General features: G+C 53.7%; 5 protein-coding genes across 5 annotated transcripts; all 5 read right to left on the minus strand.

Moving 5' to 3' along the window:
• Positions 1–53: 53 nt before the first annotated feature.
• CABS01_03071 (uncharacterized protein) lies at positions 54–155 on the minus strand (the record flags this gene model as incomplete). Its single annotated transcript, XM_060536448.1, has 1 exon — positions 54–155. The coding sequence occupies one exon, from the start codon at positions 153–155 to the stop codon at positions 54–56; it is 102 nt and encodes a 33-aa protein (XP_060392367.1).
• A 1,497-nt stretch (positions 156–1,652) lies between these two features.
• CABS01_03072 (uncharacterized protein) lies at positions 1,653–1,865 on the minus strand (the record flags this gene model as incomplete). The annotated part of the gene is made up of 1 exon (XM_060536449.1): positions 1,653–1,865. One exon carries the CDS (start codon positions 1,863–1,865, stop codon positions 1,653–1,655), a length of 213 nt encoding a protein of 70 aa, XP_060392368.1.
• A 1,032-nt stretch (positions 1,866–2,897) lies between these two features.
• Positions 2,898–4,118, minus strand: CABS01_03073 (peroxisomal membrane protein; the record flags this gene model as incomplete). Its single annotated transcript, XM_060536450.1, has 2 exons — positions 2,898–3,874; positions 3,938–4,118. The coding sequence occupies 2 exons, from the start codon at positions 4,116–4,118 to the stop codon at positions 2,898–2,900; spliced, it is 1,158 nt and encodes a 385-aa protein (XP_060392369.1).
• A 1,097-nt stretch (positions 4,119–5,215) lies between these two features.
• On the minus strand, positions 5,216–7,935 carry CABS01_03074 (fungal specific transcription factor; the record flags this gene model as incomplete). Its single annotated transcript, XM_060536451.1, has 5 exons — positions 5,216–5,960; positions 6,020–6,254; positions 6,324–6,442; positions 6,499–7,643; positions 7,714–7,935. The coding sequence occupies 5 exons, from the start codon at positions 7,933–7,935 to the stop codon at positions 5,216–5,218; spliced, it is 2,466 nt and encodes an 821-aa protein (XP_060392370.1).
• A 3,433-nt stretch (positions 7,936–11,368) lies between these two features.
• On the minus strand, positions 11,369–12,995 carry CABS01_03075 (Di-sulfide bridge nucleocytoplasmic transport domain-containing protein; the record flags this gene model as incomplete). Its single annotated transcript, XM_060536452.1, has 3 exons — positions 11,369–11,743; positions 11,796–12,787; positions 12,887–12,995. 3 exons carry the CDS (start codon positions 12,993–12,995, stop codon positions 11,369–11,371), a joined length of 1,476 nt encoding a protein of 491 aa, XP_060392371.1.
• Positions 12,996–13,177: the final 182 nt, after the last annotated feature.

The raw sequence follows: 13,177 nt of genomic DNA on the forward strand, positions 1-13,177 counted from the left end.
TCGCAAACCGCGTCAAAGACAAGAACCTCGGAATGGTTAGTGGACATGGCCTGTTAAAGCCCTTTTACCCGCTGCCTTGGTCTCGCTTCCCGTGGGTTCGTGGGCTCGGGTTTTTGACTGCCGTGTTGTGTTGTAATGTATAGCAGCATGCGCATTGTAGTTGATTGTGCGATTACTTTGCCCCGAGCTCTCTGCCTGAGCCTAGCTTTTGCTTGAGCTCTTTGCTTGAGCTCAATGTGTATATGTCAAGTTGCAGTTTCGGCTCTGCACCATCATGCCTTCTGCTACCCAACACCAACACACAACTGATGACTGATACGAAAAGAACCCAGAAAGAGAAACGCCTCGCAATCATAAACGACCACAAAATCCCACATTTGGCTCTCCTCAATTTCGAACGACAGGGCAAAACGCCCGTTCTAACACTAAACCTAACGGCCTGTGCCCAGTGACATATCCCACCGCCGGCACTCGTCCAAACACCTTGACTATTGGACTGCTACCGATATTTCCCACCTCATCCCCTGGCAATCCCTTCTCGTCAACCCCGAAAGGAAAATGTGACGAATGACGACCCGATCGACTGGGCCTGACGATTGCGCTTGGGAGGAGCCAAAGAAAGTTGCCGACGTGCAGCAGCCCCGTTCCGTTGGTGCTGACGGACTGGAGCCTGACAGAAATGCTGACGGACCATGGCTGGCCAGCATGGATGATGGATGGATGGATGGACTACCTCAGGCAGGCAGGTATTCATACCTAGTCTAGTTAGTGGCACAGCTGTACTTATTCAGACCGAGAACACCATCATAATCAACGTATTCAGGCTGAGGGATCCGAGATACAACACGATCATGGTGTGATCCAACGATTTCTCCCTACCTACGGATATTGTACTCCAGTCTCTCCAAGTCTCAGTCTCACTATCCGATCCCGACTCCCGACTTTCCCACCCATCCCAAATTCCCCATCCCTAGCCTCGCTTCAGCGTGACGTGACAACCTACTTTACTTAGTACATCCCCATCTCCAGCCATCACGAAACATATCAACCCTCACAAAATAAATTCCGATCCAAGTGAAGAATTTTATCTTCCACCACACCCCCCATTTCACCTAACTAGCTAGCGCCGAATCGAAATGTCCAGTGCCCAGTGTGATCCGCAGCTCCAATTCCTAAGTCATAGCTAAACCCTACACAGCAGTCCTTGACGACAACGAACCGTAGGAGCACTCGAAAAAGCAATAATACAGCGTCCCCGGGTCCCACGGAATCAACTTCCGGACCACCACAACCAACAACTGACACCACCACGATCGACAAGCCACGCGCCGGACGCCCGCTTTCCCAGCCAGCCAGGGCACGCCGCACAGGTCTCCAAGAAGAGAGACATTGGGGGGGGGGGGGGGGGGCGCCGTCCTTTCCCTTTCTGGAAGGAGGGATAAAGGGGTACAATAAGTGCCCCGGGGGTGTCCCCCTTTCGACGCACGGGGGGTTGTGGGGGGGTGGGGGTGGGGGGGGTTTTTTTGTTTTTTTTTTTTTTCTTTAAAATAAAAAAAAAGCTCAACGGGGGGGGGGGCGCCGTACCTTTCCTTCTCTGCAGATAGGATAAGTAGGTACAGTAAGTACGCCGTCGGATGTGCCCTCTTCGACGATCAGCGGTGTGTCGTGCGTGCTGCGTTGGTGGGTTTTTTTTGGCTTTTTCTTTCTTTCTGCAAATAACATAAAACGCTCAACGGGCGAGGAAAGGGATGTGGGAAGCTGAACGGCAGAGAACCTGGTCGAGCTGGTGTCGAGCTGGACTCGGGGGCAGCGCTCGGATGGACAAGGGTCTTGCAGGCTACGGATACAGATACACAAGGGAGCATTAAAAGGGATACACTTGTTCGTTTTGCCGATGCCTAAGATGGTCCAAAGATGGCTGAACAGCTAGCTGGTCATACTGATCCTACCGACATCCGACACCCATCATCTAGGTCTCTGTTCCATAGTCTAGGGTTCAAACATTGACCATCTTCACCCCCTTGTACGGCAGTCGGGTTCGCGTGTAATACGAACTACCAGCCCTGAAATACCGCGTGAAAATAGCCGCTCTCGGTTCGAACTTAGCGAGACAAGAGACGGAGAATCAGGGTCGCAATCCTCACTTCTCCAGCAAACGGCTGAGCACCCGGATGATGCACATATCTCGACAGTCGTCATTGCGCCACTGCTGTGGCACTGGAACTGCATTCCTTTGCTATGCGGATGGCTTCAGTGTCTCAAATTGGGTATTTCAGGAAGCATGGCTCGCAGAGTCGCAGCCTCCTTGCTTCCGGCCTCACACGTATATTGAGCCTGGCCAAATTGGCCCCAGAGCGTGTTCCCCGAGTGTCCCCTTGAATGATACCAATGGATCCTCTTGACAACGTTGTAGCAATTCGGAGGATTTGCACGAAACCGGGTACCTTTGCGCACGTTGCACATTCGAATCGGAAACGTTTTGTCGATGACGATTTGGCTTGGCTCCTGGCCTCCCGCAAGAGCCGCATGTCAAGCTCTCAGCGTGTCTCCACTCACTCTACGATGTCCGTCAAAAGAAACTGAAATGCTCGGGTTCGACGCACGGTGTTACGTTGGGGGATATGCGTGGAGCTCGAGTTGCACAAACACCTGGCATTTTGCGTGGTGACGGCAAAAAGAAAGCCTTCGCAAGTCTGATTCGCTGTCCTTGCTGGGCCGCATGAGGGACCTAGACGGTGGCTTGAGGCGGTCTGGGAGGTTCTTGGCGCCATGATCAACTCCTGAATTGCATAGAAATGCAGGGAATACTCTGCAAAAGCTAGGCGGATGCTGACTTGTAGACGACATCAATCGTTACGACTGACACCGGCGCAGAACAGTCGCCGAGTAGCCTACATCTAGGCACTGGTGCTGAAGTAATAGTTCTCCCACAGATACTCATAGTCCTCCAGAATGCCACCGACCAGGTTGGGTACTCTGGATCGTACGCCGCCGACAACACCCTTCATGATGTTCTCGTAGAATGCTCCGCGCATGGTCCACCAACCCATGGCCCAGCCTCTCTTGCTCCATTCGTCGCGTTCGAGGGGCGTTGTCCTGAAGCCCCGGTCTCTGAGTTGCCGTGCTGCGTATTCGACGCTTAGACCGACCAGCCACGGTGTCCATGACTTCTTATTCTTGCTTTTCGACAAAGCAATGGCATACACCAACGGGGCGAGGATGTGTAACACCTCTGCTGCCTGTGCACTGCCCTGTAGCTGATTTAGCAGCTTTGCAGCTGGTTTGATATCCTCTGCCGTCAATACCTTGCCCAGGAGATAGCCGCTGATATCACCAGCATTGGGCAGCGAGGGAAGGCTCATGCCCGTTCTGGGCATCGTCCAGTCCTTCTCATGAGGCTTCTGGGCCTCACCGCTGTCTTCCGGTGCGTGCCCATTGGTCGGCTCTTCCAGAATATCCTTCAAAGCGGCATCACTTTCGGCCTCGGTTTCTTCAGGGATAGGCTCACGTTCCGGGAGGACGGGCGACACAAGAGGTCGAGAGCGCGTCACGCGCAATAGTAGCAGGCGGCAGACGGCCTTGATAGCCTCCAAGAGCACGACGACGCGCCATCGACTGCGCTCGCCGCCACGTCTCTTGGCAGCCATCTCGCATAGTAGCTGTGTGTATGTGACCATCTGCAGTAACATGGCAATGCGCCGGTACATGGGACTGCGCTGAGTCCAGTATTTCGTATATCGGGCATGAGGGGATGGCAATCGCGCCATCGGGATGCGCGACAGGGCGCGCATAAGAAGGGTATCATGATATAGAGAGAGGAGCTGCACACTCGAGTGGACAGTTTCGGAAGCAATCTCGGCGTCGCGGAATCGACCTTTGAGAGCCAGTATTAGACGGGCGATAGCGAACACAGTTCTTGTATGGAGAAGTGCCTTACCAGGAATGATGTACGTGAGGGACCGTAAAGCCGACTCTATTTGAGAGACCTGACTAGAGTTCTTGGTGATGAACTCTTCGTACATGTGAAGCCATTGCGGCGGTAATGAAAGAACGGCGCGGATTTTGGACGGCTGATGCGATAGCCGCGTCTTGTTGGGGATATCGGCGGAAGTCGACATGGTGGAGGATTCAAATCATTAGGGCGTGGCGAAGGTTTGCGAAGGTTGCGCAACGAATAGTCGAACAAGAGGTGGGATTGAACGAGCACAGAGAGAAAGCGCGCGGCGGTGATGTCAGCACGAAGAGAATGAAGAAGAAGAAGAAGAGGACAAAATGTCAAAGATGAAGCGGTTGTAAATGACAACGCAGCGACGTTAGGATTTGTGAAGGAAGTGAAAGTGGTTGGCGGAAGTGCGAATTAGGTATTAACGTAGGTAAGCTATCTCACAAACGCCAGAGTCGAGGTGGTGCAGGTGTATCTGTAGGTGCAGACGGGATGGCGATGGTTTAATGACGGAAAGTTGCAGGGACCTCGGTGGGCACGCTCATCGCGACTGACGTGGAGTGCGCCTGTTGCTCCTGTGCTCCTGCTGATCTGACCTGAGCCCGCGGGCGACCGACCGTAAGCCGAGGTCGCGGCGTCGCCTGCCACCTCAGGCAAGTACGCTGGGTCTCTGGCATGAGATAGGAAAGTGCATCATCACCCGCCTGTCCATTGCATTGGGCCAATGAAATTGCGTTGCATGCCTCGGTAAGGGCAATCCCTGCCGCATCATAGCCCGTCTACTTACATGCCCTTCCTTAACGTACTTGCCTATAGGTACTTACACTCAGATTGACATATCCCTACGGACCTCAAGTGACCCTCACGACGATACCAACAACGAACCTCGCTCGCACTACACTCTTACAGGCCTTGGCCCCCTGGAAATATCTTCATATTTGCACAAAGCGATTAGTATTTGCGTTCTAGATCCTCGCAGTACCGCGACCTGGCACTGTTGTGCCACACTGACAGCCCGTCAACATAGCTGCAACGGGTACATGGAAGGGGCCCGAGACAGCCTGCTCTGAAGCACATGTCGTCTTCGTCTCCAATAGAAATAGTAGGGTATCACAAAAACAAAATGCCTTGCCCGAGGCCAAACTCCTGTGCGGGCAGAACGAGGCCCCGACCCAAGTCCACTCATACGTAGAGGTCCATCTCATAGTTGAATGGATTCGATATGACTGCATCTCGTTTTGGTGCATTGTTCGAGTCCTCTATTCGACCACATCAGATTCTCTCGAATCCAGCATCTGCGAGCTCAACTCCAGTAGGGAGCATCGGCCGTCCCTGCATCGGGAACGGCCAAAACAAAGGGTTCTCCATCACCTTGGCCGCCCGCTCAACTGATGCTTGTCCTGGCTCCGTGGATTTGAGGCCCATGGCTATCGCCGGGTTCGGTACGTCAGCTGCATCGGCGCTGCCTCCCCAAGCGCATATGAAGTCATCTTCAATGACGTTGGGCGCAAAGAAGTTGAGACTGCTCGTGTACGGCCTGACAAGATGTGCGTACTCGGCATCTGAGGCTACTTCGCCGCCCATATCGACGTCCATGTTCCACTTCTTGGCAAGGTACCGTAGTATGTTCAGCGCCTGTTCAGCAAAATGGTGGCACGGTGCCATCTCCTCCAGATCCCGAATACCTTGCTGGATAGCTTCTACAACGCGAGGCGGGTATGAGGGTGGATCATTGGGATCCGTGTTTTGGCCTGGCCCTTCAAAGGCCTTCTGCAATGGCAGTGAAGAAGAGGTTGTGGCACCGATGGCTAGATGCATGATGGCTGATGTGAGTACAAAGTACGGGACAAATGATGGCGTCCGCCGTAGAGTGTACAATTGCGAGTAAGATCGCAATAGACCTTGGATGGCATCTGCCGCCTGCCCACATACGTCTCGGGGTAATAGCTTAGAGCCAATGATCTTGAGCTTGATGAGGGGGCGAAACAGAAGTAGGATCGCAAAATGATAGTACATGCTGTGGCGATATCCGGTTAGTACGTGTTGCAGCCATGTATCTCTTTTGAGCAAACTTACTGCGCGAACAGGACCGCTGGTGTGAAGTTGTGCCCCAGCCTCAGAACCTCTGGTATCTTGTCATACCAATTGAGATACTGGGTATAAATGCCGAGAAGGTCACGGCTGGTCAGCGGGCGCCCCGGGGAGTGCAAAACGTAGAGGCTTTGGTGCACGAGCTCGCTCAATTCGCAAAAGCACTTATAAACAGATCGAACGTTGGATGGCTGCTCGGCGGACCGCTGCAATGGTGCGCCTATCGATGAACCTGAGCCTCTGTCGCTTGGAGAGCCTGAAGCCTTGCCTAAGTTTATCAAAGACTTACCATCGTCAGTGTAAGGGATCCAAAGAGAGGCTTCTATGTCATCTATTATGGCAGGCTTTGGCGGCAGATGAGGAAAGCAGGAACATTGCGGAAGTGAGCCGGTCGCTAAAGACCACGCACTGGGAGACAGTCAGGTTGCAAGACACGATGCCAGACTTCGATACAAGAAACTCACTGGTCGAGAGCGAATGCGCCCCAGAAAGTTGCAGCCTGAACCGCAAACTCGTCATCGTCTCCATCTTCCTCGAGCTGATGAAGTCCCATCTCGATAGCAAGACGAATGCTTTGCCCGGCATAGTACCAACTTTCCGAGTCTCTGCCACAGCTGGCTTCTCGAATAGACATGATACCCAGGGCTTGAATGGTGGTGAGATTGTGGTGGTTTTTCTCCTTGTAGAATAGACTTTGTGCTTCTTTGAAAAAGTGATCGCCAGAGGTGTACGGGTCGTTGGGATTCGCTCTAGTACTCGGCTTACTGGAGAAACGGCACCCGAGAGCCAAGAGCGCGTTGACGAGTATCGGGGAGCAATAGCGTTCGACGCCATTCTGGAAATCTCTGAGGAAATGCTCCTTACTCAGAGACGCAAAGGTTGGGTACTCCCAACAGAAGTACAGGGCCAGCAGATGTTGGACCAACGAACCATCTTCCGTAATGTTTGTCCATTCTTCGGGGGGCAGCTTCATGTCAGGCAATTCTAGCGGGGCTAGCACCTGGTCGGCGCCCTGATGCTTCGAGCCGCCTTCGGAGGCTTCCGTGTTACTCGCCGACTCAGCCCAGGTGTCGAACAGTCCCTGTGGCGGCCTATTGGTGTCTGCGCTCCAGTTCATTGCGTCGGGGTGAGAGTTACTTCGGGTGCTCTGGCTGTGTGACGAAGGGTGCCAAGGACTGTTCGGATCAATCTCCTGGCGCAAGCCAGACTGCCCAGTGATCGGACTCATGGCTACGGAGCCATGATCTCCTAGGTTCCTGGTTCTGATGGGCGCCGGATATCCACCTGGCCGAGTCCCTGGGCCTGCGCTCGCATCGCTGGACTGTTCGTTTGGGCGTCCAAAGGAAGTCCTTGCACTACCAGCACCAGCACCGCCTATCCAGTCCGAGACTGATTCAAGCGATTGCCCATTGCGCAATCGTTGCAACACATCCTCCCACATATCGGGGCGAACGAGGGCGGCTATGACCTGATCGCTACTTTTCTGGCGTTGGCGCAAATTCTCGAGCTCGGTTCGGAGATTCTCCTTGGATTGGCGGACTGGGACCTCGTAGACACATTCTACGTCCTTCTGACCCTTGCACCGACCGCAAGGTTTTTGCCCGTCGCACTATGCGAAAAACTGTCAGCGCAAAGAAAAGCGTAGGCGGGCACGGGGGTACCATCTGCTGCTGGCTTACTTTTGCTCGCTTTTTGCGACACTCGGTACAAGCATTGGGCGTGACCACTCCTAGGCCCCTCTTCCTCTTTTGCAGGTTAGCAGCACTGGAGCTGCTTGACGGCGTAGGCGCATTGTGAGGAGCGGAGGTTGAAGAGGAAGCGGTTGCAGGTGGTGCCCCCGCGGAGGAAGCAGAGCCGGCAGCGGGTTGTGGCTGCTGTTGGCTATCGGGTGCCTCCTCCATATCGGCAGGAATTGAGCGCTTCAGGTTGACTGGTTGTAGGCTCGAGCCGAGTCTACAGGGCGAACTCGACTTTTAGGACTTTGTTTGTGAATTGACATAATGAGGCCGTTCATAGGCGGGAGCTGGTCGTCATGGATCCGAGAAAAGAACAGAAACCTTCGGACAGGTATGGCCTAGGGAAAGTGCCACCCAGTAGCTACGTTGAGTGTCTGGATGGATCGCGCTAGGTATAGAGCTGAGGAGGAGGCGCGCGCAGGAAAGGCGTCCCGCGTGAGAATCGGACAGGTCGCGGGAGGTGACCACGAAAGGCCGGATTGCGCAGCAGGTGAATTGACCTTGGCTAGCCGTGGGTGCTATCGTTGTCGTCGAGCGGCGGACAAGCGAGCGGTGTCAAGAGACGGGAGGACGGCAGGTTGACAGCGAGAACTGCCCCTCTTTGGTAAAGGCACTTGCTATCGAACCATGCGCTCGGTGTACAATTGGATATGCAATTATCCTGTGGAGCAAATGTAAGTAGCACTTGAGAATTCTTGCGCGCCAACCGTTAGGATGTCATTGGGCCCGTGGGAAATGGCGCGGGTGGTGAGTGACTGGAGAGAATGGGAGGCAGGGAGCGCAAAAATTGGGCAGCCCGTGATGGAAAGAAACAGGTGGTGGAAAAGGCGGGAAAGGATGGCAGTGTGCAGCGAACGGCCAGGTCGGGTCCCCAGTCAGAGAAGACGGACGAGACGACGGAAGGAGGAAAAGACGGTAGATGAAGCACAGACACACAAGATGCAATCCCGTAATTAAGGCAGGTATTCCTTACGGAGGAGGTATCTTACGAATACAGACTGAGGAATCTTGGAAAGGGAAGGAAGGAAGCACGGAACGTCAGGTGAAGTACCTTCCTTACCTTGGCCTTGGTCCTCGCTCCTTGGGAAGGAGGAGGTACGGATACGTGACAGGGCAGCTCCTTCCCCAGATTCCCGGGCCTCCAGCCGCGCAAGGTCCAGCTACCTGAAATTGTACGGTACTCCCGTCTGAGGCGCGAGGGGTAGGTGAAACTTTTTTGCTTCCAAGGCAGGGCTGGGACGCCTCAGGCAAACCTGAAAGAAGTTGAGACTGGCTTCTTTTCAGCTGAATCGAGTACCTATCTTTCTTTCTGTACTCTTGGAAATGACTGGCTAGCGGTGACAAAGGCAAGCAAGGCACACGCATTGAGGTAAGCAAGTAAGGTAAGATACGCGGAGCTTCGATTGGTAAGGGTGAGGATTGAGCTTCATGCAGCCAATTTACCTTACCGCCCCTGAATAGTAAGCATCCACGATGTGGCTCTCTTGCTTATTCTCATCTTCGTCACTTTATATTAAGACCCCGATACCCTTCATGACCCGAAAATATTTCATCTCAAGAAGCACAAAGCCAAGCAAGTTGCGATGGTTCTTTTCAGATAAGCGGCACTACGTCACTCTGCCCGTCAACAAGTCCGAGCGCCAGTAAAGCGTACTTTTCGCAGGTTCTCAGTCCAAGCCTCAAGGCAATACCGTATTATGGATAAGGTGCCCGTATATCTCTTCCGTTTTCTACGTGTACCTTACCTCAACTGGCGATCCGACAGGCTAACGCACATTAGCTTGCTGCCGCTACCAGAGGAGAGCCGTAGGTCATCCTGATTTGGCTGCTTCTGAGCCCGGCAGTCGACCCTTCTGGAAGCCAGAGTTCCCCAACTCAGACACCATCTCATTGCGTGAGGACCTACTTCAAAGTGAGATTGTGATGCTTCGGGTACCTCGAGCCTTGACAACTCCAGGCTCTGCAGCACGAGGGGTTCCTCAAGGGGTTCCTCGAGACCGATATCACGATCTCAGACCGGGCTGGAACTTTTCCTCCGCCGTAGTCCACTCTGGCGATGCTGAACTGCGATTATGGGGCATCGAGCATAACGCGTTCTAGCAAAAACCCTGGTCGGCGACCCTCACTGCGTCAGGGGTTTCCCTTGCCCACTAGAGCAGAGGTACCTGAGGTGGTTGCCAAGTTGGAGCTCCGATACGACGGTGTCCTGGCATATCTCTCATCGTGATTACCTAGGCGTCCCGAGGCTAGTTGTGGATGGATGGATTCTTCCGACTGGAGCAGTCTGAAGTGTGAAGAGAATTAGGTTTTTGCTGCCCCCGCGCCAATAGACAACGAGGCCTTTGGTCTTGTATAGTTTTGCTCCGGGGCCTTACGTAGACATATATCCACGCGTGAAAAGAGAGAACAGTGAGGACAAGATGACATGGAGCTCCTTGTCTGGCAATCCCGGGTCCCGGGCACATATGGGCTGAACGGTTGAACGAGACCCAAGTCCCAGCCCGAACATGCGCCATGCTGAGGCGTTTCGAAGAGACGGGAATACAGTACACTTCCGGAAGAAAGAATTAAGCCACACTAAGCATCCCGCCTATGCCGTGCGCAAAGGCTCGCGACATCGTGGCTTGTGCGACCAACGCTTAGCTCGTTCACTTGCCCACGCGCTCTATCGTCGCCGAACATTCCACGGCGTTTGCTCCCCAACCCCTCTTCTCCGAGACAGATTCTAACTTCCCCAACTTGATCGGAAGCGAGTGTCTCTGCCGAAAACAGGGCAGCTTTTGGGGGTCCAACAGGTAGGTGATGCTTCGGGGTGGCAAAGCTCAGGGGTGACGGAATATACTCCGTCGCATGAGCTGGATGCGCTCTTTCTAAGGATGAGGTATATGAAACAGGTAGCTACCGGACAGTCAGTTATGGTCATGTTGAGATCTGCCGCGGACAGATGCCTTGAGAATTCTTACGAGGCTTCAGCAGTTCAGCCTCAAAAACTCGGGTTTCCTCCGCTTCAGCGCTGGAAAAGAATGCGATGCCGCGATTCAGGGATCCCCAATTCGAATGGTCCTGTCTGTTGGAAGTGGGGACAAATTTTGACAAGGCCGAATTCTCCGCCAAAGGCCATTTCTTTGACGTCATAATATCGAACTGGGCCTAGCCCGATTATCGATAAGAGCAAGTCCTAAGCTGCTCCATACAGATTTCTTGCTCATGTACCTTACCGAACGGTAAGCTGGGCTCGGTGTAGGTAGTAAATGCGGCCTTTGCGGTCGTACAATGAAGAATATTGACAAATGAACTTTTTAGCATTGTGAGGAGTCGCAAGGATCAAGTTCCCGCGAGTCTCTGTGTGTTTGCAAAACAACGTATCCTGATCGCCAGTGGACGCAGTAGCCGAAGCCCACCCCATCTCGTCCCGAGCCTCCAGATGACGCCGCATCTGGCCCCCAAAACCTTGTTCCTGAATATGTACTTTATACAATTAAACCTTGCAACTCCAATCCCATGCATTGTGTGTACCCCTGTTTTGCTATTTGCGCTCACTCCTCTGTAGGACAGTAAACATCCTTGAGAGCCTCATTGTAAGCCTACTTCTGCTGTCTCAGTAACCCTTGACGGGGCTCAGGGCTCGTCCGTATTTCGTGGGGCTTCGCAGGCGATCGCGATCACCCTTGCTTGGGCTACGGCGCCCTGAAGGAGTCTGAGGCGGCATGATCGCCTTCATCTTTGGCGGCGATGCACCGTCGGTATCGGTGTCATCGTTGTCATACTGCAGGTGTCGGCGGTGCGATGGCGTCTGGACGGGAACCCACATGTACGCCTGAGAGGGTTCCGGTATCACTGATGGCTCGGGAGCCATGCCAGACGAAGCGCGATGTGATGGCGTAGGGCGGGATGGGCCGGCATTATTCGCCATGCGACCCAGAGCAAGATTGTTGGCAATGATGCTGAGGAAGACCACGCCAAAGAAGAAGAGCTGTGACTGTTAGCTGGGTTGCCATAAGATAGTAGTAGGAGATATTGCTTACCCAAGCCTTCATCTGCATGGCACCAGCAAATTCGTTGAGAATTTCGGCGATTTGCTTAACCGTGACCCTAACTCTCATGATGGCTGATGAGTCCTGAATCATACACTCGGCCCACTCATCGCACATGGCCTTCAGAGCAGGACGGTCCTTTTTGATGCACTCATTCAGAGTGTATTCCGTCCGGCACTGAGTGATCCTGTTCTCGATGTCCAATCGAGCTGCATCGTTGGCGTTTCGAATATCCGATCTCACAGAGTCGAACATGGTCCAACAGACGAACACAAAGCCCGATACAATGGCGCAGTTGATCAGAAGTTGAATCCAGCGGTAGAGATTCTCGGGCGCATTTGGGTGTTCCTCCAATGTGTGGAAGAGATTGCTGATCCAGCTGCGGTTTTTCTTCGTCTTTCTGCTGCCCTTCCCACCACGCGCACCTGCCGAGCGGGATCCACTGTCGTCTGAGTCCTCCTCCGACTCATCCCAATCCTGTGATCCGTGGAACCGGACGCTGCCGACGTCCCTGTCCATGTTGTGTCGCTTCCGCTTCCTTATAGCGGGGTAGTCTCGTCCACTTCGGGGGATCTCGCCCTTACCGGGCACATGGCGCTTCAATGACTGAAGGCCAGCCTTACCGTAGCGAAGGTTCTTGTTGACCTTGGACGGAGTGATGGTGCCCATGTTCATGTCGCCGAATCGATCGACGTCGGGCGTGTCGTCTGGAAATTCCGAATTTTCCGTCAAGGCGGGGCTAGTCTCTGCGCCTGAAGCTTCCGAAAAGGCGCTCTCGTCGAACGGTTTGCGCGGGGTAGTGAAGGCAGGGTTTCGGAATGGCGGCGCGGTGTTGCTACTTTGTATTCGAGGCGAGAAGAGAGACGTCTGTGGTAAAGCTGGAAGCGGCTTAGATGGGGTGTTCGCAAAGAGGTTCGGCTTGGATGGGCCGGAGAATGGGTTCGGCTTGGAGCTTGTGGCAAATTTGTTGGGCGAGTTGAAGACTGAGTAAAGGCAGGAAAGTCAGTAAACATTCTCGAAATAGAGGCCAGCGGATGACCTATGACGATGGTTGGGATATCGTGACTGGGGTGTGAGCTCACTATTCTGATTGCTACTTCTCGCAACGTGGGAAAATGGACTGGTCGCATCTAGGGGACCTCGGTCCTGATATTCCCATTCCATGGGACTTTCGTAGGTTCGGCGATCCATTGTGAACTTCTTTGCATGCGACAATCTGGGAAGACAAAGTGAAGTGGTGATGTGGGTGGGAAGTGCCTAGCAGCTCTCGTCGCGATCGGTCCGGGGGTGGCGGCCAAGGGTCGAAATATTCTGAGGTAGCTGCTGTCAAGAACAAACCACAGTTCTAGAAATCAAAGTAAACAAACCGTGCC

This window comes from Colletotrichum abscissum (assembly GCF_030869225.1).
Source record: "Colletotrichum abscissum strain IMI 504890 chromosome Unknown Scaffold_6.1, whole genome shotgun sequence".
In the NCBI taxonomy this organism is placed as follows: Eukaryota; Fungi; Ascomycota; class Sordariomycetes; order Glomerellales; family Glomerellaceae; genus Colletotrichum; species Colletotrichum abscissum.